Raw genomic sequence first — 26,033 nt, forward strand, 5'->3', positions numbered from 1 at the left:
GAGCCAGAGTGGACTTGGTGGCTAACCGGTTGGGGCTCTCGGTTTTGAGGTTTTCCTGTCCTGGAAAAGGGGGTGGTTTCCACGGGAACCATCAGGGTAGCCAGGGAGTTAACTGAACTAGGGCAACTAAATAAAACAGATGCACATAAACCAGTCGGGAGGGGAAGAGTCGCCCCGGCCCGCCAGCCCGCGTGTAACGTGTGCCTTAATTTGCTCACTCAAACAGGCTCGGACATCTGGTCAGGGATTGTAAAGCGATTGCCGACGTGAGATATTGGTGACGTCCCCTTGGGAGTCTAGGATTAGGAAATTTTAGCTATCTAAATGAAACCTTCCTTAGGGGAGCCAATTTTTCCACGTAAATGAGAATTTTTCCTTTAAGCATCATTTTTAAAAAAGAATTTGGATGGAAATTTTTGTGAAATGCAGCGCACTCCCTGCGTCCTTAACCTGAAAGAGCTAGACCTAGACTTCACTCATAGCCAGTTGCAGAGCTGGTCTGTGAATCATGGCGCCCCCATGTGGGTCAGGATAGAGCTGTGCCCCTTAGGGTTTTCAGTGGCCGATTTTTTTGAAGACTGCCAGGCCTTTCTTCTGAGGTGCCTCTGGGTGGACTCAAACCTCCAACCTTTCAGTTAGCAGCTGAGTGTGTTACCCATTTGCACCACCTTGTATTCAGGTGGTCTTTGTGCAAATTAATCATTGCGCTGAGTTCTAGTGCAGCACTGTCCCCAAGAGGTGTTGGGGCATACACACCTGCTTGCATCTACTCTGAGGTAGAGATTTTTTTTCTGGTTTGGCCACCCCCTTGAAGTCAAACTCAAATTGTCATCTATCACGTCTTATTCCTCCCAAGCCCAGCTCCGAGGACCACTCCCCATCCCCCAGGGAAGAGCTGACCACAAAGGTCCCGGGACATGTGGGATTAAGCTCCAGATGCTATTACCTTCACTCCGTCAGCACCCCTTGTTCCTAACGCATCCACTCCCAGTCAGGCTCAAGGTTGGTGTCTCTCGCCTGGACTAGGCCAGTGACCTGGTTGGCCTGTCAGTAGGGGCCCTTCTCATCAGGGTGCTTCAGCGGGACCTAAACCTGGCCAAAGACGCTTGCCTCCTCTCTCCCATCCTCCTTGTTGTGAGTCAATAATTCCAGTTTTGTCAGACTGCGGACTAATTCCCAGTGGTGTATGGGTGATTAAGCTTTAACACCTGCAATGTTAAGCACTCAGCTGCTGACTGAAAGGTTGGCAGTTCAAACCCACTCACACACTCGGCAGAAGAAAGTCCCTATGACCTGAGCCTGCAAAGATTATAGCCAAGAAAACCCTATGGGCAGTTCTACTCTGTCAAATGGGGTTGCTGTGAGTCGAAATCACTGGAGGGCACCCAACAACAACAACGTCTCGGCGTAAAATCCCCTCTGCGAAGAGGCCTCTCTCCCCTGCATCCTTTGGGTTTCCTTCATAGGGCTTCTGGCAGTTTGGAAGGAAATATTTTTGTGCGCTTGTTTATGGTGTCTCTGCATCCAGAACCTGCGTTCCTTGCAAGCAGAATCTTTGTTTTATTCACTAATGTACCCCTGTCCCTTACATTGTGCCTGGCACATAGTAGGTGCACAATTAAAAATTTGTTGAACGAATGAACAGTCTTCCCACGGATGTTGGTTCTGCCCTCAGTCCCAAAGTGAGAGAGTTGAGGGGGTGGAGGAGGAAGCACTCGCCTGCCCCCTTGTGGGCAACAGAGGGATGCCGCCCCAGGGCGTCACCTGACCCCAGCAAGTCGACCTGTGGCGGGAGACTGGCGCCTTTCCCACACCTGGTCTCCCGCCTCTTAGATCCTGAACATTATTTACCTTTTCAGTTTTATTCCCTTCTTCGTATCTGGCTTCAACATTCTGTCTTGACCCCCGTCTCCAAGTGACGCTGACTCTGACATTGCTTTGCTTTGTCCTCCTGCACCCTCAGCGTCAGGTGGCCCGGTTTTAGCTGTCCTTCTCAACCACCCGACCTCCCACCTGGTTCCAGGCCGTGCGCCAGCCCCCCACACTCCTCAGCCACACAGGGGCCTTCCATGAGCTTCCGATCTGCTGCTGCTGCTGCTCTTCTGTGGATTTAGAGTACCGCCAGCCACGTGTCTCAGAATTAATGAGTAAAGGAAGATACACAGGTTCTGAGTGAACAGCTGAAATTAAAGAGTGTGAGGCTTGGGACGTCTTTTTAAATTGCTCCAAAGCCATTTCTGACCTTCTTAATTCAAGTGAGTGCCCTGAATGGCTGCTAGGACAGGATATGGTTAATGCTTATAGATTTTAAGTCATATTTTAGCAAGAATCGTCAGCATGTACGTCAAACAACAAATGTAAATGCACATTTAAAAATCGTTTTACGGGGGGCGGAGCCAAGATGGCGGACTAGGCAGACGTTACCTCGGATCCCTCTTACAACAAAGACACGGAAAAACAAGTGAATCGATCACATACATAACAATCTACAAACCCTGAACAACAAACACGGATTTAGAGACGGAGAACGAACTAATACGGGGAAGCAGCGATAGTTTCCAGAGCCTGGAGCCAGCGTACCAGTCAGGTACGGCACAAGCACAGAGACCTGCTCCACCCCCCTGAACTAACCCCGGGAGGGGGACCAGCCGGTTCCACGGGCGGCGTGGGACGCAGCCGGTAGGAGAAGTCCCCGGGAGGCAGTGACTGATCTTGGAGCAGAAAGAGCAGCATCCGAGCCGGGGAACCGTCCCGCAGGGATTTGGACTGCTCGCAGGTACGCCATAAACACGGAGAGTTGCTCCACCCCCTGAACTAACCCCGGGAAGGGGACCAGCCGGGTCGCGCGGGCGGCGTGGGACGCAGCCGGTAGGAGAAGTCCCCGGGAGGCAGCGACTGGTATTGGAGTGGGGAGAACAGCTTTCCAGCCGGGACACTTGGTCGCGGCACAAGCACGGGGAGCTACTCCACCCATCTGAACTAACCCCGGGAGGGGGCCCACCTGGTTCACGGGGGCGGCACGGCCACGCGGCTGGAGGGACGAGAAGTCCCCGGGAGGCAGCGACTGATTTTGGAGTTGAGAGTGCACCATCCCAGTAGGGGAGCCTTGACGCTGGGCGTGGGGCTGGAAGCGGAGGATCTGACCGTGACTTCAGCGGGCCAGACCCCCTGGGGGCAATCTCCACACAGCCAGCACACATAGGCGACGCGCCCGCGGGAATCTCAGATATAACAGTCATTCCAAGCAAGACAAGCAACTCTGGCTATATTCTGAGGTGCTACTCTCCTATCTCTCTGTTCCCTCCCCCACCCTCCCCAGGCGGCTTCATTAACATCTGAATAGCCTGAGCCAGAGGGAGAACTCTGATAGGGATCTGACTGCAGTTTTTTTTTAGCGGATTTTCTGGAAAAACTAGTTTCCCAGTGATGGCTCGGAGACAACAATCCATATCAAACCACTTAAAGAAGCAGACCGTGACAGCTTCTCCAACCCCCCAAACAAAAGAATCAAAATCTTTCCCAAATGAAGATACAATTTTGGAATTATCAGATACAGAATATAAAAAACTAATTTACAGAATGCTTAATGATATCACAAATGAAATTAGGATATCTGCAGAAAAAGCCAAGGAACACACTGATAAAACTGTTGAAGAACTCAAAAAGATTATTCAAGAACATACTGGAAAAATTAATAAGTTGCAAGAATCCATAGAGAGACAACATGTAGAAATCCAAAAGATTAACAATAAAATAACAGAATTAGACAACACACTAGGAAGTCAGGGGAGCAGACTCGAGCAATTAGAATGCAGACTGGGACATCTGGAGGACCAGGGAATCAACACCAACATAGCTGAAAAAAAATCAGATAAAAGAATTAAAAAAAATGAAGAAACCCTAAGAATTATGTGGGACTCTATCAAGAAGGATAACCTGCGGGTGATTGGAGTCCCAGAACAGGGAGGGGAGACAGAAAACACAGAGAAAATAGTTGAAGAACTTCTGACAGAAAACTTCCCTGACATCATGAAAGACGAAAGGATATCTATCCAAGATGCTCATCGAACCCCATTTAAGATTGATCCAAAAAGAAAAACACCAAGACATATTATCATCAAACTCACCAAAACCAAAGATAAACAGAAAATTTTAAAAGCAGCCAGGGAGAAAAGAAAGGTTTCCTTCAAGGGAGAATCAATAAGAATATGTTCTGACTACTCAGCAGAAACCATGCAGGCAAGAAGGGAATGGGACGACATATACAGAACACTGAAGGAGAAAAACTGCCAACCAAGGATCATATATCCAGCAAAACTCTCTCTGAAATATGAAGGCGAAATTAAGATATTTACAGACAAACACAAGTTTAGAGAATTTGCAAAAACCAAACCAAAGCTACAAGAAATACTAAAGGATATTGTTTGGTCACAGAACCAATAATATCAGATATCAGCACAACACAAGGTCACAAAACAGAACGTCCTGATATCAACTCAAATAGGGAAATCACAAAAACAAACAAATTAAGATTAATTAAAAAAAAAAATACACATAACAGGGAATCATGGAAGTCAATAGGTAAAAGATCACAATAATCAAAAAGAGGGACTAAACACAGGAGGCATTGAACTGCCATATGGAGAGTGATACAAGGCGATATAGAACAATACAAGTTAGGTTTTTACTTAGAAAAATAGGGGTATATAATGAGGTAACCACAAAAAGGTATAACAACTCTATAACTCAAGACAAAAACCAAGAAAAACGTAACGACTCAACTAACATAAAGTCAAACACTATGAAAATGAGGAGCTCACAATTTACTAAGAAAAACGCCTCAGCACAAAAAAGTGTGTGGAAAAATGAAATTGTCAACAATACACATAAAAAGGCATCAAAATGACAGCACTAAAAACTTATTTATCTATAATTACCCTGAATGTAAATGGACTAAATGCACCAATAAAGAGACAGAGAGTCACAGACTGGAAAAAGAAACACGATCCATCTATATGCTGCCTACAAGAGACACACCTTAGACTTAGAGACACAAATAAACTAAAACTCAAAGGATGGAAAAAAGTATATCAAGCAAACAATAAGCAAAAAAGAAGAGGAGTAGCAATATTAATTTCTGACAAAATAGACTTTAGACTTAAATCCACCACAAAGGATAAAGAAGGACACTATATAATGATAAAAGGGACAATTGATCAGGAAGACATAACCATATTAAATATTTACGCACCCAATGACAGGGCTGCAAGATACATAAATCAAATTTTAACAGAACTGAAAAGCGAGATAGATACCTCCACAATTATAGTAGGAGACTTCAACACACCACTTTCGGAGAAGGACAGGACATCCAGTAAGAAGCTAAACAGAGACACGGAAGATCTAATTACAACAATCAACCAACTTGACCTCATTGACTTATATAGAACTCTCCACCCAACTGCTGCAAAATATACTTTTTTTTCTAGCGCACATGGAACATTCTCTAGAATAGACCACATATTAGGTCATAAAACAAACCTTTGCAGAGTCCAAAACATCGAAATATTACAAAGCATCTTCTCAGACCACAAGGCAATAAAACTAGAGATCAATAACAGAAAAACGAGGGAAAAGAAATCAAATACTTGGAAAATGAACAATACCCTCCTGAAAAAAGACTGGGTTATAGAAGACATCAAGGAGGGAATAAGGAAATTCATAGAAAGCAACGAGAATGAAAATACTTCCTATCAAAACCTCTGGGACACAGCAAAAGCAGTGCTCAGAGGCCAATTTATATCAATAAATGCACACATACAAAAAGAAGAAAGAGCCAAAATCAGAGAACTGTCCCTACAACTTGAACAAATAGAAAGTGAGCAACAAAAGAATCCATCAGGCTCCAGAAGAAAACAAATAATAAAAATTAGAGCTGAACTAAATGAATTAGAGAACAGAAAAACAATTGAAAGAATTAACAAAGCCAAAAGCTGGTTCTTTGAAAAAATTAACAAAATTGATAAACCATTGGCTAGACTGACTAAAGAAATACAGGAAAGGAAACAAATAACCCGAATAAGAAATGAGAAGGACCACATCACAACAGAACCAAATGAAATTAAAAGAATCATTTCAGATTATTATGAAAAATTGTACTCTAACAAATTTGAAAACCTAGAAGAAATGGATGAATTCCTGGAAAAACACTACCTACCTAAACTAACACATTCAGAAGTAGAACAACTAAATAGACCCATAACAAAAAAAGAGATTGAAACGGTAATCAAAAAACTCCCAACAAAAAAAAGTCCTGGCCCGGACGGCTTCACTGCAGAGTTCTACCAAATTTTCAGAGAAGAGTTAACACCACTACTACTAAAGGTATTCCAAAGCATAGAAAATGACGGAATACTACCCAACTCATTCTATGAAGCCACCATCTCCCTGATACCAAAACCAGGTAAAGACATTACAAAAAAAGAAAATTATAGACCTATATCCCTCATGAACATTGATGCAAAAATCGTTTTACATAATTTCAGCTTATATGGACCTGGTGCTACTCTGCAACCTTAACTTTCAAAGGACGTTGATTTAAATCATCAAAGCATTTTGAGTCTGCTTTATGAACGATGAGTTGCTTTGTTTATGTTCAGAACGATTTGATCATTTATTCAACACACGTATGTTGAGCCCTTGATTTGTAGCAGGCCCTGAGCTGAGGCTGGGGCTACCAAGTTGACTAAGGTGCAGTTCTTTTGCCTTATTTTCATTTTATTGTACTTTAGCTGAAAGTTTACAGCACAGATTAGTTTCTCATTAAAAAATTTATACACACATTATTTCGTGACATTGGTTGCCGTCGCTGTAATGTGTCAGCACTCTTCCCTTTTCCACCCTGGGTTCCCCGTGTCCATTCGTCCAGTTTTCATGTCCCTTCCTGCTTTCTCCTCTTTGCTTTTGGGCAGGTTTGCCCATTTGGTCTCCTACACTTGATTGAACTAAGCACGTTCCTATGTGTATTACTGTCTAATCTGTGGCTGAAAGGTGGACTTTGGAGTGGCTTCAGTTCTGAGTTAGCAGGGTGCCTGGTAGCCATAGTCTAAGGTATGGTTTCTATGGAAAATTTTTTAAAACTAATTTTAAATGGGAGGGGTTAAGTTTTCTAGGCTTCTCTGTAGCACATGGGGTCACCATGAGTCGGAATTGACTCAACAGCAGCTAACAACGTATGATGTTGTAGTGCTTAGAAAAATACAGTGATGTATTCTTCCCAGTTGATACACAATCTGTTAGAATTCACTTGATGGCAATGGGTTTTTTTTGGGGGGGGGGACGCGTAGGGCTAAAGACTTTAAAACAACTATGGCATCTGGCTGCTCCTTGCTGCCATTTCCAGCACCCACGATTGGCCAAAAAAAGAATGTCCATCCAAGTACTGGAGTATAAGACCCACTGACTTCGTTCCAACAACAACCCACCAAACCCGTTACCACTGAGTTGATTCCAACTCACGGTGACTCTCTAGAACAGAGTAGAGCTGCCCCTTAGGGTTTCCAAGGAGTGCCTGGTAGATTCAAACTGCTGACCTTTTCATTAGCAGCCGAACTCTTAGCCACTAGACCACCAGGGTTTCCACTGACTTCATTAAAAAAAACCCGTTGCCATCGAGTCGATTCCGACTCATAACGACCCTGTAGGACAGGGTAGAATTGCCCCATAGAGTTTCCAAGGAGTGCCTGGTGGTTTCAAACTGCCCACTTTTTGGTTGGCAGGCATAGTTCTTAACCACCATGCCACCAGGGTTTCCAACTGACTCATACCTGCCCATAAATAACTGAGATTCGGCCTTATTTCAGAATAATGCTTAGTTTCTTGGCCTAAGTCAGTGGAGTGAATCTTGGGTTTGTTTTTAATTTGGGGTTAGCCTTCGGTTAGGACTGGGGTTGCTGCTGCCTCTATTTAGCAAGTGTAGTCCTAATGGTCCTATAACAATACCAACAGCCACAGCTGGGCCTCTCTGGGTCGTTATACGGTCTGTGATCTACAGCCCTTTGCAATCTAGATATTACCCTGTGGACTATGGCTTTTCCTGTGCCTAGGAATGTGTTGCTAAGACCTACCAAGGAGTCATGCTAAACCAGTAATGAAAAAAATGGCAAGAAAAAGGAGGGTGAGAAGAAAAAAGAGGGGGGAGAGAAAAGGAGAATGTCCGTAACAACACTATTCATAACAACCTAAAATTATAAACAATACAACTCTCCACCTACAGTAGAATAAACCAACCAACCAAACAAACAAAAAAACCCAAACCTGTTGCTGTTGAGTTGATTCCAACTCATAGTGACCCTATAGGACAGAGTAGAACTGCCCCATAGTGTTTCCAAGGGGCGTCTATTGGATTTGAACTGCCGACCTTTTGGTTAGCAGCTGTAGCACTCAACCACTACACCACCAGGGTAGTGGTATTAGAGGTCAGGATAATAGTTATCCTAGGGGTGGGGTTAGTAACTGGACAGGGTCGCAAGGGGCTCCCGGGATGCTGGTAATGTTTTGTTTCTTGATAGGGGTGTGTTCACTTAGGAAAAATTCATTAAGCCATGAATTTTTATGATTTGTATAAAATGCTCTGTATATTCTATACGTCAGTGAAATTTTCCCCGAATAAGTCCATGTCAGTGTTGTTATAAATCAATTCTTGTGTTAACAGCTGTTCTTAGAGAAGTCATGTATATTTGAGGTCAATGTGAAATCCTTCAGAAATGTGGGAACATTAGAATATTCAAAGCCTCTATTCTCTATAGGGGGCATTGGTTGTTCAGTGACAGAAATCTCGCCTTCCATGGGGAGCCCTGGTTCAATTCCCATCTTATGTGCAGCCACTTCCCATCTGTCAGGGGACACTTGTGTGTCGCTATGACGCTGAACAGGTTTCCCCAGAGCTTCTAGACTAAGATGGAGTAGGAAAAAAGGCCTGGTGATCTACTTCCAAAAATCAGCCAATGAAAACCCTGTGGAACACAACCAATCAGGAGGACGGCACAAGACAGGGCTGTGCTTCCTTCTGTTGTATATGGGACCACCTTGAGTCGGGGGCCGACTGGAAGGCAGCCTAGAGCATCTGTCTCTATTGGGGGTTTCCTTGGCAGTGGTGGAGTATTTCACTAGCATTAGCTTAGGCTTTCCTCCAGCTAAACTTGTAAAATGTTGCATTCACTGAGCTCTTTGGTGTGGCTTTGTATAGCGGCAGCTCTGTGGGCGATGTGGGAGTAGCCACCCAGCACCCAGGGTCTCCAGGGGCTGCGAGAGAGCACGCAAGGCGCAGCGCTTCAGCCCGAGCCCAACAGGAAGGAAAGAGAAAGACGTCAGTTACTCTGACAAGGAAGAAAACTCGACTTCCTTTTCTCCAGACCAGACTCCCTGGGCTCTTCTCTTGAAGCCGAAGAAAAGGTAGGATACGTATCCAAGTCTGGACGTCTGAGCAGGGTTTCCTGGGTGTGGTTGGGCAGAGATTAGACTTATTGTAACTTTACTTAAATTGATGACATGGGAACAATGGGGAATGAAGACAATTAGAAATTAGGTAAAGGATGACTTGTAATTCTATTGAATAGCATTATTTAAAATGTAGAATAACAATGATTTAAATAGTATGAAGTAACTTCAGAGTTTGTTTGAAAAAAAAAACTAACCAAAAGCTGTATGATGTGAATTTTTTTTTTAAGGTGTTGTTTGGTTTCTTCTTTTGGTTTGTAAGTTCTGATACATATGGTTTATTACTGTTTTGCTATGTATCAACTTCTTTGATCAGATTGCCTTGATCATCCACAAAGTCTAACTTGGAGGTGGGATATAAATATAACTTTAGGATTTAGAAAGTTAACCTAGCTAAGGCCTGATTCTGAATTTCTTTCAATTAAGTTCCTTAACCCCCAAACAAATTTCTTGGTGGAGGTGAGACTGTGGTTGGAAAATGCACATGAGATATTAAAGATCTATGAAAGATGTTAGAATTGGTATAGAAAAGCTTATTCACCCAGGATAGCGGGAGCATCTAACTTCTCAACTTCTCTTCCTAAACAAAGCATGAGGCTTTGGAGTCAAACAGACCCAGATTACAGTGTGATTTTAGAAAATTTACTTAATTGCTCCAAGCCTCACTCTTCTCCTCTGTAAAATGGGTATATTTACTTCATAAAGTTGTAATAAGGATTAATTGAGGTAGTGTATACAAAGTATTTGTCAAACTGTCTGACCCAGAGTAAGTGCTGAATAAATTACTGTCATGACAAAAGGCATGACAGTAATTATGAATAGTACATATTACAATGTAACATTGTTAATTCTCATTTCTTTAGACCATTGCAGGAGAAGAGGTCAAGTTCAGTCCATGAAAATCATGGGTTTCTATCACAACATTTTATTGTGATTCTAAATAGCAACTTTTTGTTTGTTGGTAAGGTATTTACTCCGATGAGAAAGAATACATAGAAAGAATAGTGAACTGCGGTGACTGTTCAGACAGATGACTGAGGTCTCCGTGAAGTTGTGGCTGGCTTGACTTCCTCGTATCTCAGGTCATCTCCAAATTTATAGACTTCAGCCCCATATGTGCACCTTCACATGTTGAGTACAGAGCTGTGAGGGCCCTGAAGCTTAGAGTCTGTGGGACTTCTTTAAGAAAACGATGATAAAGCTGCGTAGTAGACGGGCCCGTGCTAGTGAGGGGCCCTGACGCTTCAGCTTCATTAGCCCTGGCAAGCCCTGGTTCACTGACAGAGGATACAGAGCTATAAACCCACTCTCCTCTGTGTCAGTCTTTCTGACGGGTACATGTCCATGTTGTCTAATCTTGGTGAAAATGAGTCCTGAAAGCCTATGAGGACAAGCCCAGTTTGGGTTGGGACTCCAGAGACAAGAGTCGTTCTTTATCCACCTCCTTTCTTGAACTAGTACTGTTGTGGCTTACATGTAGAACTACCAGGAACCAGCTGCCGTCGAGTCAGTACCAACTCCTGGTGACCCCGTGTGTGTCAGAGTAGAACTGCAGGACCACAGGGTTTTCGGTGGCTGACCTTTCAGAAGTACATCACCGTGTCTTTCTTCTAGGGTGCCTCTGGGTAGACGCAAAGCACCAACCTTTCGGTTAGCAGCTGACATGTTAACCATTTGCACCATCCAGGGACCCCACGTCTAGAAAGAATCTACACAGGCAAAGAAGTGACGACGTTTTCAGGTAAAATTTCAAGGCTCATTTAGTCACTAAAATTTTCCCCAGTGTACGAGGCAGAAAGTCTTGTGGCTGCGTTCTGAAACCGAGAAGCTTCTCGAGGGACCAGCTGTGGTCAAAAAGCACAGGAGTGGAGGGGGCTGCTCTCAGAGATGATTATGCTGTGAGTCGGTACCGGCTGTGGGTTTCTGGCGTCGAGGACAAGCGGTAGTTTCCCTTGAAAGCCTGTGTGCAGCCATGCTGAGTCATATTCACACACATGTGCACGCTGCCGCGAGCCACATTTCCACCCTGGGGTCATTTTTCCCCTCCATCACACATGGTGGTGTCTTTTCCTTTGAGCTCATTGTTACAGGGCAGGGCTTCCCAGCTCAGAACTAAGCCCTGCTTAGGTTCTTACCTTCTTCTGACCAAGAATGACCAGGAGAGGCTCAGAGGTTCCACAAGAACAAAGGTTTGTTAGGAAAAGGCTTGCGAGGGAGAAACGGAGAGGGGTTTTCGCCTACGCTAGCCTCCAGTCTCTCCCTAACGAAGGATTTCTTAGGGCTTATAAAAAGGGATTATCTTTATTCATTACGTGGGTGGAGATTTTCAGGAGAGGGGGAGGGATTATGAAAATCAAATGCACACACAGTTGGAATTCAAGATGGATTTCCTCCCAGTGGTTGCTGGAACTAAGATGGTTGTCGAACAGGACTTATTCTGGGATGTTGCACATGGGTGGTGTCTGTGGATCCTGGTTTGAGTCTCGGCAAAGGATCTTTGTTCACGATCATCTCATATGGAAGGTCATTCATAGGTTACCTTGGTTTTTACTGTGCATGCTCTGCACCTGGTGGGGAACTTCAAAAACAACTCAGGAGGGTGATCAGTAATGTACAGCTGGTCACGCATGTAGGGATAGGAAATATGGCCTCTTATCTTGTCTAAGTACCTAGTCTGTTTGTCACAAGTAGTCCTCGAATGCCAGCAGGAAAAGTTATGTGGTGGTCTGCGCTTAGATTGAGTTGGCAAGAATGCTGAATCAGAGGTTAATTATAACCAGCCTGACCGCTTGCCTGTCTCATCATGACCCACCGCTCAGAGACAACAGACAACGGGGTGGAAGGAACAGGAGAGCAGTCTGCAGATAAAGACCTTTTCCCGTCCTTCTTTTCTCGTTGTCGCAGTTCTCTGGCGCTGCTATAACAGAAATGCCACAAGCGGGCGGTTTTAACAAACAGAGATTTATTTTCTCGCAGTTTAGGTGGCTAGAAGCCTGAGTTCAGGGTGGAGGCTCTAGGGCACGTCTCTGTCCACTCTGCGGGAGACCCCTGACCCTTTCGGCTTCCCTTCCTCCGTTAGCTGGTGGTCTCCACGCGGCATCGGTCTTTCCCTGTTTGTGCTTGCTTCCTTCTGTGCCTTAGCTGCTCTTTTATATCTCTAAAGTGGTTGGTTCAAGACACACCCTACATCGACGTGGCCTCCTTAACATCACAAATGCCCTGTTTCCAGATGAGATTACATCCACAGGTATAGAGGTGTTTTAGACTGGGTTCTCTAGAGAAGTAAAACATATACACAGAGAGAGAGAGAGGTTGTGCTCGGTAAAGTAGAGGCTCAGTGAAAAAGAGGAAGACCCTCAGGGAGATGGATTGACACAGTGGCTGCAACAATGGGCTCCAGCACAGCAACGATCGTGAGGCTGGCGCAGGACCGGGCAGTGTTTTGTTCTGATGTGCATAGGATTGCCATGAGTCAGAGCCGACTCCACGGCACCTAACGACAACGACAACATAGAGAGATTTATCTCAAGGAAATGGCTCACACGGTTGTAGAGGCTGGCAAGTCCCAGTCTGTGGGTTAGGTATGAGGCTGGAGGCTTCTGACTCACATAGCAGCAGGGGCTGGTGGACCCAAGGTTAGCAGGTGAGATGGCAGGCTGCTGGCTCACAGGATGCGGCGGCTGACTAATCCTAAGATCTGCAGGCAATCCAGCATGTGGCTGGCTCAAGTCCCAAGAACTGCTGTTGGATGATGAACAGCTAGATGCACGATCCAGAGCAAGCGAGTAGCTTTGCCAGAATGTTCATATATATATTGGATGCAGGCCACACCCCTGAGGAAACTCCCCTTACAACTGATAAGCTGATCACATCAGATCACATCATGGAGGATGACTACATCATTACATAACTGCCAAACTACATCATTATATAACTGCCAAACCACTGAGAATCATGGCCCAGCCAAGTTGACATACAGCCTTAACTATCACAAGGGGTTAATATCTATGATGCCTGTCCTGGGGACATAAAACTCAATCCATAACACTCTTCTCTCCCTTGGTTTCAATTTCTTGCTTTTCTCCCGTTTGTCAGATCTACAAGCTAAAGCCAAGGTCTTTGCTGTTAGGTTGAGGGAAAAAAAGCAAATGTTTCAGATTTCCAGCACATGACTGAATATTTTGTTTCCTCTGGCTAAAGTTGTCCCACCTTTCTCCCCTAGACAGCTTTTACTGGCCTTTGCAGCCCTTTCTCCTCTCTCCGTGTGGAGAGAATGGTACCGTACTCTGAGCATTCTCCTTCTCCTGTAGATCCTTGCATATTCATACTCATTGTCCTGTGTTATAATTTATTTGTCCATGTGTCCATCTTCTGGTATTTTGACTGCCTCCTCTCTACCCCATCCACAGGTTCTTGTTTTTGTTGTTAGGTGCCGTCGAGTCGGTTCCAGCTCATAGCGACCCTATGTACAACAGAGTAGAACACTGCCCGGTCCTGTGCCATCCTTAAAAGTGTTGCTATGCTTGAGCTCATTGTTGCAGCCACTGTGTCAACCCACCTCGTTGAGGGTCTTCCTCTTTTCTGCTGACCCTGTACTTTGCCAAGCATGGTGTCCTTCTCCAGGGACTGATCCCTTCTGACAATATGTCCAAAGCATGTCAGACGCAGCTCTAGGAATGGCCAAACGCCTGACACCAGACACTGGACAGATGAGACTGATAGCCATTTATTAATCACATGTACTCACAGTCTGGGGGAGGAGGGCACTGCACAGCACACACGACCACACATGGCTTACATTCGGGGACAGAGTGAATGAGCAGGGGCTGTGGGAGGCAGACTTTGTAGTATCAAGTGGATAGGGTGCCCCCTGGTTCCTGTGGGAGGATGAGATTGGCTTGAGCAATTCTGTGGGCTGGCAGGAAACTGAAGCCCACTGCTCAGAGATAACTAGGAACTGTGTTTGGTCCCTGTGATAAGGAGGGTCTGGCTAGGGGCTCTTATCTGTAGGAGCAGAGTAGGGAGGGGACCCTATGGTTAGGCCATTGGAGGCCTTCCCAATTTCACCAGATGTCAAGGCACACGTAATTTTAGGCCTCCCAACACATCTGGTAGGAATGTATGCTTGGAAGTGAGATTGGGTCTCAAGTGTTTTTATTTCCTTAGTACCTGGCATGTGCTTGGCACAGAAGGCCAATAAAATCAAGGCTGTTAAATGGATGCACCAAATGGCATAAGCAAACTGTGTTTGTCTGCGTGCCAACATTCCACTGGGATGCAGTGTGACTGGGTAAAGACAAGATGGAAATACGCAGATTAAGTACAATCCTGGGATTTTTGAGGGGAACAAACTTGTTTGTTTATTTGTTTTTCCCTGCCCCATACTGCTGCCCAGATCTCTACCAGCCCTAGAGAAATTACTTAGTTCCCCTACTTTTTCGCCTTCCTGAAGGGGAGGGTAAAGATAGCTTTTTGAGTCCCTGATGTCCTAGAGTAAAACTCTCAGACTCTGTTAAAGTGAAACAAAGAGATTTATTGAAACCATAAGAAACATTTGAATGGGGAGACATTAGCCCACACAGAGTGAAGACCAACGAATCCTAGGGGTGGCTGCTTCTTGTGGACAGATATAAGATGGAAACCAGGAACAAGGTTGCCGTATTCTGATTGGAAGGTGCAAGATCAGGAGGCAGGGCAACTTGAGGCAAGGGCTTTACAGTGATTGGTTGGAAACACGAATGTGGGCTATTTGGATTGGTTAGTTTGAATACATGACTAAGGGAGTTTTACAGGGCTGCTACAAGGTAATTATCTTAAATATTTCCAGAGGACTTCTGAAGGGACTCCTTGTGTCAAGACCCTCCCTTAACAACATTAAAAACGTTTCTTTTGTTTCATACTTAAGTCTGCCTAAGAGTTTGATGGTTGCAGGGGCAATCCTTTGTTATGTATTTAAGTGTGCTAGTGGCAGAACATTCCCTTAGCTCAAAGAGAAAACGGTTTCTTAGTCACAGGCTTTTAACTCTGTACCAAGGTCACTGACTGTTAAATAAGTTAGCCTGAGTCAAGACGGAGTCTGAACTCAGGCCCAGACCAGCCACTTTACTTTGGTCAAGCACCCTGATTTTAGGGCTCCTGCACACAGCTTCCTGGGTAAACTCAGTCTCCTACAATCACAGCAGACACCCACCCTTATTTGCTAAGAGTGGCTTTGGGGCAAAAGCCAGGTCATTTAAACAAGATAATTGTTACTGGAGCAAGGGTCTGTTGGTTCCGCCCAGCCAGAGGCCCAAGTCCATGTGCATATGAAAGGGAAGAAATAGAAGTCACATTCTCAGAAATGCAGAAGCAGGAGCTTGCAAAAAAAATGGGGTCTGGCCTGCTTCTAGGCCAGCCACCCTAAATATGCCAGGCACCTCTGTTCTGAAGCTCTTAATCACCGCTTACTTTGCTCCAGCTATTGCTCTAGGCCTTTACTTGGAGGATCTCATTTAGCTCCCAAGGCAACCCTGGGAAGCAGGAATTGGTTTTCTCCATTTCACAGGTATGGAGAGTGGGTTTCATGGAGGTTAATTAACTGGCCCAAGAGCACACAGCTAAGAAATCAAAGAATTGGAATTTGACCCTGGTTTCTCTGACCCCAAAACCAATGCTGAGATGAAATTGTGTTGTGTGGGGAGTTTCTCTAAGTGGCTGTATGAGATTCTTTCTTCAAAGGAATGCTGTGGGTAGTTTTGAATTATAAAGAATAAAATTAGAAGGCTAGGTGGACTTTTGTAAAACAACGGTAGTCATCATGACAAAAATGTGAGAGGAAAAGGAGTTAGGTGACTAGGCTCTAAGTTCTAGGTGGACAAGGACAGAGCCTGACCCTAGTGCCCAGGACATAGTACGAGTGAAGACTGTTGAGTCAATGAGAAGATGACTGAATAAATATCACCATAGGAAAAGAACCTAGGAGATCTCATTCTTCAAACTAGGAGATTGTGAATTTCTGCATGAGATCATCAAAATAATTTTTGTTTGCTCCTCAAATTCTGGAATCACTCAGATATTCCTGTCCTTCTCAGATTTCTGAAGACACAAGCTTTCCCAAGTGAGTTCTCACCTGACCCTCCTTACTTCCGACTCTGCTTAAACTCATGCTTCCTGCTTGAGGCAAGCAAACCTACGTGTTGCGATACTCACTCTGTTTCTCAAGTCAAGCCAAACATTAAGTATCTACTTTCTGGGTGGTAGGGGATCACTAAAATCCAGTGTCACCACTACGATGGAAATATTCACTCTGGTGCATGCCTAAATGAAAGCAGAGCCACAATAGAGAAATATACAAAGTAGAAATGGTTAAAGATGAAGGAGCAGTTAATTTTGACTGTAAGTAGGGAGAAGGCTTCCTAAATTAGGTAGCAATTGATCTGGACCTTGAAGGATTAGTAATAACACTGATGATATTAATACTACTACTAGCCATAATAACTACTAGTAGTAATAACAGCTAACATTTATGGAGTATAGATTATGTGCTGGGCACTGTGTTCTAAATATTTTGTATGTACGAACACATTTAACCCTCATAACAACCTATGAGGTAGGTACTGTAACTCTCCGTTTTATTGACAAGGAGATTAAGAACCAGGGAACCTAAGTAACTCACAATGGCTACTAAGTGGCAGAACAGAGCTACTCACCCAGAGAGTCAGGCTCCAAACCCTGTTCTTCTCAATTTCCTCAGAATAAGTGAGATTTCATGAGGCAGAAGGAATAGCAGGAACAAATGCATGGAAATGAAAAAGTGCATAGTGAGTTCATGTAACAGTGCAAGACTGAGAACACGGGAACATTTTGTGAAGATCCAGGATGGAGAAATGGGAAGAGGCCAGATCAGGAAGAGTTAGTTGTTGTTGTTAGGTGCCGTTGAGTAGGTTCCGACTCTTAGCATCCCAATGTATGACAGAACGAAACCCAGCCTGGTCCTGCCCCAACATCACAGTCGTTGTTATGCCTGAGCCCATTGTTGCAGCCACTGTGTCAATCTATCTCCTTGAGGGTCTTCCTCTTTTTCACTGACCCTCTGCTTTACCAAGCATGATGTCCCTTCTCCAGGGACTGATCCCTCCTAATAACATGTCCAAAGTACAAAAGATGAAGTCTCACCATCCTTGTTTCTAAGCGTTCTGGCTGTACTTTTTCCAAGACAGATTTGTTCGTTCTTCTGGAAGTCCATGGTATATTCAATATTCTTCAAGGGCTAGTTAGTACTTTAGAATTTGTTTATAGGTAATGGAGAACCTGGATTACTCTCCTGGTAGAAGAAAGACATGTTCCTACCTCTATATTTTTAAGAATGCTGTTCCTCACCCTAGAGATGTATTCTCCTTCCCATTCCCCAGGCCAGCTCCCCTTCTCCTCCCAGGCACAGCCAAAGTCACCTTTGCCATGAAGATTTTCCTGTCTCTCCGTTCACTCCCCTTCCTCTTAGTCAGGATTCCATTAGTAACATCACCACTGCTCTTGTTGGTTGCCTGCAGCTGTCTCTGTTGGCCAAGTTCATGGGTACAGCCAGTTCTTGACCACCTACAAACTGTCGATATTACCCATTTTGTGACTGTTAAAAATATCATTCTCTGACCTTGCTCTGTCACCTTAGAAGGGTATAGATCACATACCTGCCATGGTGTGGTAACACCTGGACTTGTGCAAGGGACATACAAGCTAATTTTGTAGGTTTAATGTAATTCTTTTACCACCTCCACATTCTACTCCAAACCATTATACAAATTAAAAGCATCCCAGAGAGAAGTTTATTTTTAATCCTTATATTGAAGAATGTGTACAATAATCCAACAGATTTTTTTCCTATGAGTATGGGTGCTCAGAAATCAAGTCTGTGTATATGCACTTTATCCTCCATTAACTGTGAGGTGGAAAGAATTGCCTCTGACTTTCTTGGTATTTACCATGGTCTCGTTGGCTAACTTACTAACTCTACCTGTCACCCAAGGAAACCTCTATTTACTAGGAAGAAGCTTACTAAAAAAACTTTAAAAAATAAAAATAAATTTTCACCACAAGCCTGGGGGCACCTTATCTTGAGTAAACAGATTTTGAGCTAAGAATAGTTTTAGTGAGTCATTTTTGACTGATTTGGAAGATGGAAATGCAGACTAGATTCTGCAAGTTGGTAGTTGACATAAGACTTTTAACAATTCGAATGCCAGGCTAAAGAGATAAAGAGCAGAAAGGACACCAGAGTTTTCTCAAGAGCATTGACAAGATGTGGTTGAAATAATTCAGACCACTCCTATTGAAGGTGGGACTCTGAGTACTCAGTTATAACCTGGGAACAAGACCTGGAATTTATTGCACAAACTCACAATCAAACGAACAAAACCAAGCAATCAATCCCCTATCTCCCTCTGCTCTCAGCCCCCTACAAGCCCAATAATATATTGAAAATTGAGCAAGAAAATTACATAAATTGATTTGTAAGTGACCTTAGAGATTATCGGGTCATCTGATTTAAACCTAGGAGACCCAATACTCACTCTTTATAGGAAATATTTTGTAATTTGCCTCTTTAAATGCTAAAATAAAATTCATATATAATATAACCTATCCCCAACACAAGGAGCCCTAATGGCACAGTGGTTAAGCATTTAAGTGCTAACCCAAAGGTCAGCAGTTTGAACCCACCATCTACATCACAGGTGAAAAGACCTCTAAAAGAAAAAAAAAAAAGTAGATTTCAATTTAGCAATAGAAGGCTTTACTTACCCATGTTGTCGTTGTTAGGTGCCATCGAGTCAGTTCTGACTCATAGAAACCCTATGTACAACACAACACAACACTGCCCAGTCCTGCACCATTCTCACAATCATTGTTATGTTTCAGCCCATTGTTACAGCCACTGTGTCAACCCATCTTGTTGAAGGTCTTCCTCTTTTCCACTGACCCTTTAATGTACCAAACATGATGTCCTTCTCCAGCGATTGATCCCTGCTGATAATATGTCCAAAGTAATGTGAGACGTAGCCTGGCCATCCTTGCTTCCAAGGAGCATTCTGGTCACACTTCTTCCAAGACAGGTTTGTTCATTCTTTTGGCAGTCTGTCGCATCTTCAATATTCTTCACCAACACCACAATTCAAAAGCATCAACTCTTCTTTGGCCTTCCTTATTCATCATCCGGCTTTCACATGCATTTGAGGCGATTGAAAACACCATGACGCGTATTAGTCTTCAAGGTGACATCTTTGCTTTTCAGCACTTTAAAGAGGTCTTTTGCAGCCGACTTGCCCAGTGCAATGTGTCATTTGATTTCTTGACTGCTGCCTCCATGGGTGTTGATTGCGGACCCAAGAAAAATGAAATCCTTGACAACTTCAATCTTTTCTCCATTTATCATGATGTTGCTTATTGGTCCAGTTGTGAGGATTTTCTTTATGTTGAGGTGTAATCCATACTAAAGGCTGTGGTCTTTGATCTTCATCAGTAAGTGCTTCAAGTTCTCCTCGCCTTCAGCAAGCAAGGTTGTGTCTTCTGCGTAACGCAGGTTGTTAATGAGTCTTCCTCCAATAGTGATTCCCTGTTCTTCTTCATATAGTCCAGCTTCTCGTATTATTTGCTGACCATACAGATTGAATGAGTATGGTGAAAGGATACAACCTTGACACACACCTTTTCTGACTTTAAACTATGCAGTATCCCCTTGTTCCGTTCAAACGATTGCCTCTTGATCTATGTACACGTTCCTTACGAGCACAAATAAGTGTTCCGGAATTCCCATTCTTCTCAATGTTATCCGTAATTTGTTATGATCGACATAGTCAAATGCCTTTGCATATCTACAGGTCAACACTTTCTGGTATTCTCTGCTTTCAGCCAGGATCCATCTGACATCAGCAATGATATCCCTGGTCCCACTTCCTCTTCTGAATCCAGCTTGAATTTCTGGCAGTTCCCTGTTGATATACTGCTGCAGCCACTTTTGAATAATCACCAGCAAAATTTTACTTGAGTGTGATATTAATGATATTGTTTGATAATTTCTGCATTCTGTTGGATCACCTTTCTTTGGAATAGGTGGTAAATATGAATCTCTTCCAGTTGGCTGGCTACGTAGCTGTCTTCCAAATGTATTGGCATAGATGAGCGAGCACTTCCAGTGCTACATCCATTTGTTGAAACATCTCAATTAGTGTTCCATCAATTCCTGGAGCCTTGATTTTTCCAGTGCCTTTGGTGCAGCTTGGACCTCTTCCTTCAGTACCATCAGTTCCTGATTATATGCTACCTCCTGAAATGTTTGAATATGGACCAGTTCTTTTTGGCATAGTGACTCTGTGTATTCCTTCGATCTTCTTCTTCTTTTTTTTTTTTTATTGTGCTTCAAGTGAAAGTTTACAAGTCAAGTCAGTCTCTCATACAAAAATTTATATATACCTTACTATATACTCCTAGTTGCTCTCCCCCAATGAGACAGCATACTCCTTCTGTCCACGTTGTATTCCCGTGTCCATTCGGCCAGCTTCTGTCCCCCTCTGCCTTCTCACCTCCCCTCTAGGCAGGAGCTTCCCCTTATTCTCATGTGTCTACTTGAGCCAAGAAACTCACTGCTCACAAGTGTCATTTTCTATCTTATAGTCCAGTCCAATCCCTGACTGAAGAGTTGGCTTTGGGAATGGTTCCAGTCTTGGGCTAACAGAAGGTCCGGGGACCGTGACCTCTGGGGTCCTTCTAGTCTCAGTCAGACCATTAAGTCTGGTCTTTTTACAAGCATTTGAGGTCTGCATCCCACTGCTCTCCTGCTCCATCAGGGATTCTCTGTTGTGTTCTCTGTCAGGGCAGTCGTTGGCTATAGCTGGGAACCATCTAGTTCTTCTGGTCTCAGGCTGACGTAGTCTCTGATTTATGTGGCCCTTTCTGTCTCTTGGGCTTCTAATTACCTCGTGTCTTTGGTGTTCTTCATTCTCTTTTGCTCCCTATGGGCTGAGACCCATTGATGCATCTTAGATGGCCACTTGCTAGTGTTTAAGACCCCAGACTCCACCCTCCAAAGTGGGATGCAGAATGTTTTCTTAATAGATTTTATTATGCCAATTGACCTAGATGTTCCCTGAAATCATGGTCTCCAGAACTCTGCCCCTGCTACGCTGGCCTTTGAAGCATTCAGTTTATCTAGGAAACTTCTTTGCTTTTGGTTTAGTCCACTTGTGCTGGCCTCTCCTGTATTGTGTGTTGTCTTTCCCTTCACCTAAAGTAGTTCTTGTCTACTATCTAATTAGTGAATACCCTTCTCCCTCCTTCTTTCCCCATTCTCATAACCATCAAAGAGTATTTTCTTCTGTTTAAACTATTTCTTGAGCTCTTATAATAGTGGTCTCATACAATATTTGTCCTTTGGCAACTGACTTATTTCACTGAGCATAATGCCTTCCAGATTCCTCCATGCTATGAATGTTTCACAGATTCATCACTGTTCTTTATCGATGCATAGTATTCCATTGTGTGAATATACCATTATTTATCCATTCATCCATTGCTTTCCATCTTCTTCTGGTGCTTCCTGCTTCATTTAATATTTTCAGCATAGAATCCTTCAATATTGCAACTCAAGGCTTGAATTTTTTCTTTAATTCTTTCAGCTTGAGAAATGCCAAAGGTGCACTTCCCTTTTGGTTTTCTATCTCCAGGTCTTTGCACATTTCATTATAATACTTTGTCTTCTAGAGCCACCATTTGAAATCTTCTGTTCGGCTCTTTTACTTCATCATTTCTTCCATTTGCTTTAGCTACTCGACGTTCAAAAGAAAGCTTCAGAGTCTCTTGTGACATCCATTTAGGTCTTTTCTTTCTTTCCTATCTTTTTAATGACCTCTTGCTTTCTTCTTGTATGATATCCTTGATGTCATCCCACAACTCATCTGGTCTTTGGTTATTAGTGTTCAACGAGTCAAATCTATTCTTGAGATGGTCTCTAAATTCAGGTACTTTGGCTCTTTTGGACTTGTTTTTTCTTCAGCTTCAGCTTGGATTTGCATATGAACAATTGATGGTCTGTTCCACAGCCAGCCCCTGGCCTTGTTCTGACTGATGATATTGATACCTTAGGACTCTTTTAACGTCTTGTTCTCTAACCTGCTATGGATCATTAATTAATATAATGGGGATTTCTGTTGAAGGTCAACAAAGGAAGCTTACCCTCTAATGCACTGAGGGGAAGTATCATTTTCAGGGATTCACACCGATTTTATCATAAAGATGGCCTTATAGAAAGTATATTGATGCGATCTTTTACATTTTCTGCATTTCACTGATAGGCACCTATCTGCTCTCTAATCAAGTCACTGCCATCTTCTTGGGTTTATGTTAGGTTGGGGGGAGGAACCGATAGGAAGTCATGTTGCCCAGCATCATGGATGGAAATCTAGCAGGGAGGGTGGATGCACTACCTTTCAAAGTAGCAGCAAACAGAAACAAGACCTGATGCATCACACTGTCCATGAAAACTATTAACCGCCACGAATAATTGATAGGTTGAGGTTATGGCCATGCCACTTCATACCCCCTAGATGATTAAATAATTTTTTAGTTTTAAATTAATTGTAAAAATAATAGGTAACAGTTAAGAACATCGCTCCTCTAATGGACTTTCAGTTAGCACGGTTTCCACTAATGATAGACCTTTATACCGCTTACTTCTGAAGACATAGGCTTCGTATTAGGAAAACACAGGTTTGGAAGTTTGAGGCTGGTAAAATTATAAAAAATTCAATAAATTTTGTTTACTTATCACAGGGTCATTATGAGACAGAATCAACTCAGGAGGAATGGGTTAATACATTCTATAAAATTTAAATTCTTTCATCATCCCCCAGGCAGAAAATGCAAACATATCTCTGCGTAGAGCATCCTGCCCTTTCAGAAGCAGTGCCGCAGAGAGACTCACGCCAGGGAAACTGACACTGTTTCTGTTGTCTTTTCTACAGGTAGTTGAACACGATGAGCCTTTGATTGTCATGACTGCTGACTTGACGACATTTGAAAGGGAAGATCAGCTCACAGAGTCACTGACCTCTTCCCATTGCTGTTTGCGAGCCCCCTCCGACTGGGGGTTGCTTCTGCTTTGCAGAAATTATCTGTGAGGAGCCGTTTCTGCTTTATAACAATCCCTGGCAAAACCTCAGAAAAGAGATACGCGTTTGAGTAAACAGATGTCACAGCTCAAGTGACCACGCTCTGCAGGTGGCCTGGAGGCTCCAGAAGCCATGACTCCAACAAGGGACAGCCTCTTGGGGCTTTCTTCTCCTGAGGAGTAGGACATAGTTAAAAAAAAAAAAAAAAGAAGCAGCACAACCAAAACCTGGTCACCAATGAAATAGGAGAAGAGCCCTTCAAAGAACCGGGCTTGCTGCTCTGAACCGCCGGCCGCTTGGGGCCCACCAGCAGGAAAGAAGCTCCGGGTGGCTGAAGTGACTCTTCAAACTCGGCATCTCGGCAAAGGAGAGAAAATGGCCCAAGAAGTAAATCTGAATTCCCTCAAGGACCTGGAGCGCGAGGTCATCCTCCAGGTCCTGTACCGTGACCAGGCGGTCCAGAACGTAGAGGAGGAGAGGATACGGTATGCTGTCACCCCAAAGGCTGTCATTCTCGGGTTCTGGCTTTTTCTGCTTGGTGTTTTTTACTGCTTGGCTCATGCGGTCTCCGGATCCGAGAAACCCCGAGTGGGCTTTGGGTGGAGAGTACCTTTGCTCTGTACGTAGGAAGAAGGAAAAACGAAGCAGCTCTTGTTATTTACTTAAAATGGTGCCTTTTGTATTTTTTTACTCAACAAAATTTATTCCAAGATTCAATATAATAACTAGCGTGTGTTAGTGAGTGCTTGTTGTTGTGTGCCACGGAGTTGACTCCGACTCATAGCGACCCCATGTGATATTAGAACTGTCCCCCAGGGTTTTCCAGGCTCTAATCTTAACAGAAACAGATCACCAGGTCTTTTTCCTGCAGAGCCGCTGGATAGGTTTGAACTGCCAACCTTTTGGTTAGCAGCCGAGCACTTAACCATTGTACCACCAGCGCTCCTTTGTTAGTAACTTTGTTTCTGAGATTTTAGCCAAAAAAAGAAAATCCCTTTATCAGTGACAGGGAATTAATAAGAGAATTTTTTTTATTGTGGTAAATATGTATGTAAGAAATTGTTTGCTTTTGCAGCACCCTTCACATGTACACAAAATGGTGCTTTTTGTAATGAGTTTGCTGTCTGTCTGTCTGCTTGTCTGTCTGCCTACTTTGCGGGGTAACTCAAGGGAGGCTTTTAGACTTTCAAGGAAAAGGTCTGGGGTTAAGGATTCTCCTACCGTATTTCAGGTGGTACCTGAGGGCTCAGAGGAGAAGCAAACCCCTTAGAAACAGCAAATGCAGTGGAACCCATTGCCCTTTTTTCTTTCCTGGTGTTTGCTCCCCAGCCTGCTCCTAGGAAAGAGGGACTTGAAATATGAACCTGCTCAGCCTGTTCCCTGGCTGATGTGTCAACAGGGAGCTCCTTCCTGTCTGTCTCTGTGCTGCCAAGCCCTGTGATAGCAGTTAACACAGAATAGGCAGCACGGGGCCTGTGCACTGGGGTGTGGAACAGGGTTCTCGCTGGAGTGGAGACCCAGCTTTAAATATGCTGCTCCCTTTGTCCATTCTAGGAGGGCGTGGGGCCTGAGAAAAGACGTAGATGCAATAGGTGTTGTCGTTTCACTTTGCTTCTAATGGCAGAACTCTTTTGCAGTCTGCTCAAAAAAAAAAAAAACCACATACATGTGAAAAATATAACTTTGGATAACCAAACCCTTGAGGAATGAGGGAAGGTTTCTGATTAACCAGAAGCTACAACACTCTCTTTCTAGCCTCCCTTGTTATTCCAAAGCTCTCCAAATGCACTTATGCAGCTTCTTCTACCAAACAATAGAATAAACTGAGCAAAAGTGGAATCTTCCTTGGTGACCAAGGCTCTTTGGTGATTTAGAGACGCCATTTTGAATATCAGCAGAGTAACACGGACACGGTGGTGAGGGAGTTTTGCTCCACAGGGTGCTGATTTTAGGGCCAACCCTGAAAGGTAATTTTTAGACCATATTTCTGATGTAAGCGTGTTTGTTGGAGTTGACTCCTCTCTCTTAAAAAAAGTAGGTGGTGTCATTGGGTGCCATCGAGTCAATTCCGACTCACAGTGACCCCACGTGACCAAGTAGAACTGCCCCATAGAGTTTCCTAGGCTGTAATATTTACAGAAGCAGATTGACAGGCCTTTCTCACGTGGAGCCACTGGATGGGTTCCAACTGCCAATCTTTCGATTAACAGCCAAGAGCTTAACCATCGCACCACCAGGGCTCCTTTTATAAAAGTAGGTAACAAGGACATTTCATAAAAGAGTGTTCTGGTTAGTGACACCATCTTGGGGTCAATGCCATGTCCCTTTGCATTACAGTTGTTGTCGAGGAGAAATAGGGGTTGGAAGGGTACTGAACACCCATCAGAAAACAGTAGCAAA

At 43.8% G+C, this 26,033-nt stretch overlaps 1 protein-coding gene across 5 annotated transcripts in view; it reads left to right on the top strand.

Moving 5' to 3' along the window:
- The first annotated feature begins 9,286 nt into the window (after window positions 1-9,286).
- The window catches only part of SYTL3 (synaptotagmin like 3), a 113,057-nt gene continuing 96,310 nt past the window's right edge, over window positions 9,287-26,033 (top strand). Inside the window, exons 1-3 of one of the 5 annotated variants that reach the window (XM_064292838.1) lie at window positions 9,287-9,453; window positions 11,113-11,239; window positions 23,487-24,118. In XM_064292838.1, the coding sequence (XP_064148908.1) occupies window positions 24,009-24,118 (110 nt within the window). In that variant the 5' untranslated portion in view covers window positions 9,287-9,453; window positions 11,113-11,239; window positions 23,487-24,008. The remainder of the gene's footprint in view (window positions 9,454-11,112; window positions 11,240-23,486; window positions 24,119-26,033) is intronic. The other 4 variants (XM_064292832.1, XM_064292845.1, XM_064292836.1 and 1 more) reach the window with 4 other exon arrangements.

The sequence above is a fragment of the Loxodonta africana genome, chromosome 1 (genome assembly GCF_030014295.1).
Source record: "Loxodonta africana isolate mLoxAfr1 chromosome 1, mLoxAfr1.hap2, whole genome shotgun sequence".
NCBI classification, from domain to species: Eukaryota; Metazoa; Chordata; class Mammalia; order Proboscidea; family Elephantidae; genus Loxodonta; species Loxodonta africana.